This window comes from Etheostoma spectabile, chromosome 7 (genome assembly GCF_008692095.1).
Source record: "Etheostoma spectabile isolate EspeVRDwgs_2016 chromosome 7, UIUC_Espe_1.0, whole genome shotgun sequence".
Lineage (NCBI taxonomy): Eukaryota > Metazoa > Chordata > Actinopteri > Perciformes > Percidae > Etheostoma > Etheostoma spectabile.
The window spans coordinates 14,913,894-14,917,310 of record NC_045739.1 but is presented as its reverse complement, the minus strand read 5'-3'; the positions used below and the strand labels follow the sequence as shown (position 1 = coordinate 14,917,310).

The 3,417-nt window shown below is 39.7% G+C and overlaps 2 protein-coding genes across 5 annotated transcripts in view; one reads left to right on the top strand and one right to left on the bottom strand.

Moving 5' to 3' along the window:
• ppih (peptidylprolyl isomerase H (cyclophilin H)) overlaps positions 1–3,417 on the top strand; it is a 14,605-nt gene that overhangs the window by 3,245 nt on the left and 7,943 nt on the right. The window lies entirely within an intron of this gene.
• Positions 108–3,417, bottom strand: part of si:dkeyp-100a1.6 (probable G-protein coupled receptor 160) — a 4,485-nt gene continuing 1,175 nt past the window's right edge. The window contains exons 1-2 of one of the 4 annotated variants that reach the window (XM_032521733.1): positions 2,739–2,811; positions 108–1,545 (exon numbers count right to left, since the gene is read on the bottom strand). In XM_032521733.1, the coding sequence (XP_032377624.1) occupies positions 391–1,491 (1,101 nt within the window). In that variant the 5' untranslated portion in view covers positions 1,492–1,545; positions 2,739–2,811 and the 3' untranslated portion in view covers positions 108–390. Of the gene's footprint in view, positions 1,547–2,738; positions 2,812–3,417 lie in introns of those variants that run through there. The other 3 variants (XM_032521734.1, XM_032521731.1, XM_032521732.1) reach the window with 3 other exon arrangements.

Here is a 3,417-nt window from a genome sequence, read left to right as displayed (position 1 = left end):
GATAATGCTTAAATCAAATTAGCATTTAAGTTTGTATAACTTGGAATTGGAAAATATTCATAAAATGACAATAAGGTCAAAATACTCACTTGCCTAATAATTATGCACACAGTGTAATATAAAAGTAAAATAATCATGCAGTAATGGATAACATATAAAAGAGATCACACATCAGTATGACAGATACAAACTTTCCACTACAACCCCTCTCTCTCCTCTTTCATGGCTAAGCTGTCCTATCCAAATGGCCTAAAATGCCTAAAAAATAACATAGAATAAATATACACAGATGAACTATTCACAAATGATAGTCTTTATTTGATTTCTTGTATCATGGTTTTCACTTGCTGTCTGCAATGTAACAGATGTATTGTTGACCTCCTTTTTCTATTACACATCGAGAACGGTTTTTCTTTTCCCTTTTGATGGGTTAAACACAGCTATAGGGAGTTGCTGCTGTCCTGTACCTTTGCTCAAATGCCAGTAAACATGCCACATGCACACGCCTTCTGGGAGCTGGCTGTATGGTCCTTGCTCGTTGCTCTTTATCCAGAACACCAAACCCATCAGGAAACTGTTGGTGCACTCCAACCACAGCATGTTAACAGTTATGTAGGAAGGTACTCCAAAACCACAGATCAGACAGGCCACAGACACAGCAAGATAAGGCATCCAAAATGTACCAAAGCATAGCATAAGGCTTGCCCAAAGAGGCGGGCACGGTTGGATTGTCTCCTCCAGGTAATTCTCCTCGCCAGTTTGGGTTACGTTTACTTTGGTTGACGTAAACAACATCTTGCTCGGGTTGACTCGTTCTTCGCTTGCATCAGATAACCTCTCAGCCTTTTCCATCCACTTGGGAATCATTGACCAAAAGGGCAGCATTACACAAATTACCACCGTAGAAAGCCCCGAAATCATGTAGGTTAGCAGTGTAGACTCCTCTACTTCACACACTATAAGTGTTGTCTCTTTATTATAATCCAATTCTATCAGATCAGAGTTGACAGAACCAAAGGGGTTAATAACAGCTAGGATCCACACCAGCAAAGTCAAAACCAAGTTCCTTAGGAGTTTGCACAATGCACTCTGGTTGCCGAGGGAGGTAACTTCTAAACAGTAGTCCAATAAACCTAGACACATAATGGGCAGCGGCAATGCTCCATATGTGGCTGAGGCATTGGCCAAGAAGAAGCAGAGTGACCCAAGATACCTTGCAGGCCCAAGAAACAACAAGCTTGCTATAAAAAACACCATCACCAAATCAGCCAAGATAATGGACAGGCTGCACATGCTTAAAAAGGAGGTATTCAGCTTCCGGTAGCATAAGTAAAGGACCACTGCGTCCATTCCCGACTTGGAAAGCACAAGTATCAGATACTTGTCAGTGTTGTCTGTATGACATCCAGATGCCACATCCCATTGCTTGACTATTGCCATCATTTTGACGGTATAGCTGGTTTCCAGAGATGCTGCAGACTCAGGCAGCATTCCTGTTGTTGCAACACTGCTCACTCAGTTCAGAATCAAGATGATGCAGGAAGGCTGTGACAGATGAGATAATATTGGTTAGAAACGTTGGCTATGTAAATGACAGACTGCAATTAATAATGTGGCTGTATGAGTCCTCCGCTTTTGGCTGGTCACTCATGAAGAAGCGAAAGATGGTTGAGTAGGTACCAGGGTTTTCTAATGTCATAATCATTTAGATAACAGCTTTAGGGTTGCCACAGACAATTGTCATTGTTGATTAATCAATTGATTATTTTCTTGATTAATCAATTAGTGGTCTGGTCTATAAAAGATCCCTATATGACGTCCTCAAATGTCTTTTGTCCAGAACTCAAATATATTTAATATACTGTCAGAGAGGTGTCAAGAAACTACAAAACTACAAAATTTCAAATTTACAAAGCTGTAATCACAGAATAAAAACAAATCCCATAAAAAAATTACTCAAACGTAGTAATTATTAATATAGTTGGCGATTTGATTTAATAGTTGACAAATAATCGATTAATCTTTGCAGCTCTGGACAGCGTTTATAATAGTCATACTGAATATGTCTTTTGCTGCATGAAAGAGTGTCTCTGCTCTTGTTTGAAGTGACCGATGGAATCAACTCTTTTTGCAATTAGTTCAGTATCAAGCAAGGCTGCAGCAGTCGGCAGCAGCAAAACAAGCTGCAATGGTTAATGGGCAATTGCACACCTTTTAATAATAAAAGTGCTTGTTTGCCACCAATGGGCTCAGATTATTATTCTATAGTGTCAGACAGCATTATGGAAAGTCTGCCTGCTAAGGTTGACCTTTTTGTTAAAGAGTAAGATCCTTTTCGTTTAACATGAAACAGCCCCGAAATGGCTTTTTCCAAACCTAATTAGACTCTATTTAAATGAACAGTAATTTTATCATTGTAAAACACGCTTCATTAAAAGTAAAAACAACAAAAAAACGCCTTGGTTTGTCTGGGTTGATTCAAATAAACCCAACCAATTATTTTTTTTTTTTACTTAAAGATTATTTTTCTCTGCATTTAAGGCCTTTATTTGAATAGGTCTGCATAGACATGAAAGGGGTGAGAGAGGGGAAATTACATGCAACAAAGGGCCGTAAGAAGTAACGTCACCCAACATTGCTTAGAGCACCTTTAAGACAGCAATAGTATTAATTTTCACTCACACACACTTTCTAAGTAAAATGAATAGAAAATAAAACAGTGTCAAATCCGTCTGTACCTCTGTGCTCAGGTTTGTCCTAGTTCATTAGATTTCAGTAGATAGGCCCCGCATCCTTTATCAAAACTCGTGTATGAGGTGTATGTTGTAAGGTGCAGCAGTTCTCTTTAAGACAGCTTTTATAGCTCCACCTTCCTAACATTTTCAATGCAAACAAATGAGGAGGAAGCCCGCTTGTTTTCCATTGCATATTCCCCGAAGGTGGCTGCCTCTTATGTCGATTTGCATTTCCTGTGAAACGTAACCCGGGCTGGAAATGCAATCTAATGCATAGGTGGAACCACACCCTGTGGCTGGTTTTATTCACCTGCACCGGGTCTATACATAGTACTACAATTACAGTACTGTATAGAAGGAAACCTTATCACATGTGGAATGTAAGAGCCCTAAGGTTGGTAATACTTGCCTAACCTGACTGCAACAGCTGTTGTACCACACCTATATGGGCACACATTCTACCATGTGAGCTACCCAGGCACCCTAATTCACCGATTTGCATGTGAAAATATGCTGGCTTTATACACGCTAAAATTGTTTATTTACATGGAGTCTAGTGAATTTGGCAGTAGCGAGTTTGGGGCCGTTTCTAATTAAAGCTTTAGTGCGTAACGTTTTTATAATAATGAATGTCTGTCAGGAATTTGGGGGGGGGGCGGGGGGGCGTTGTTGTCATTACTTA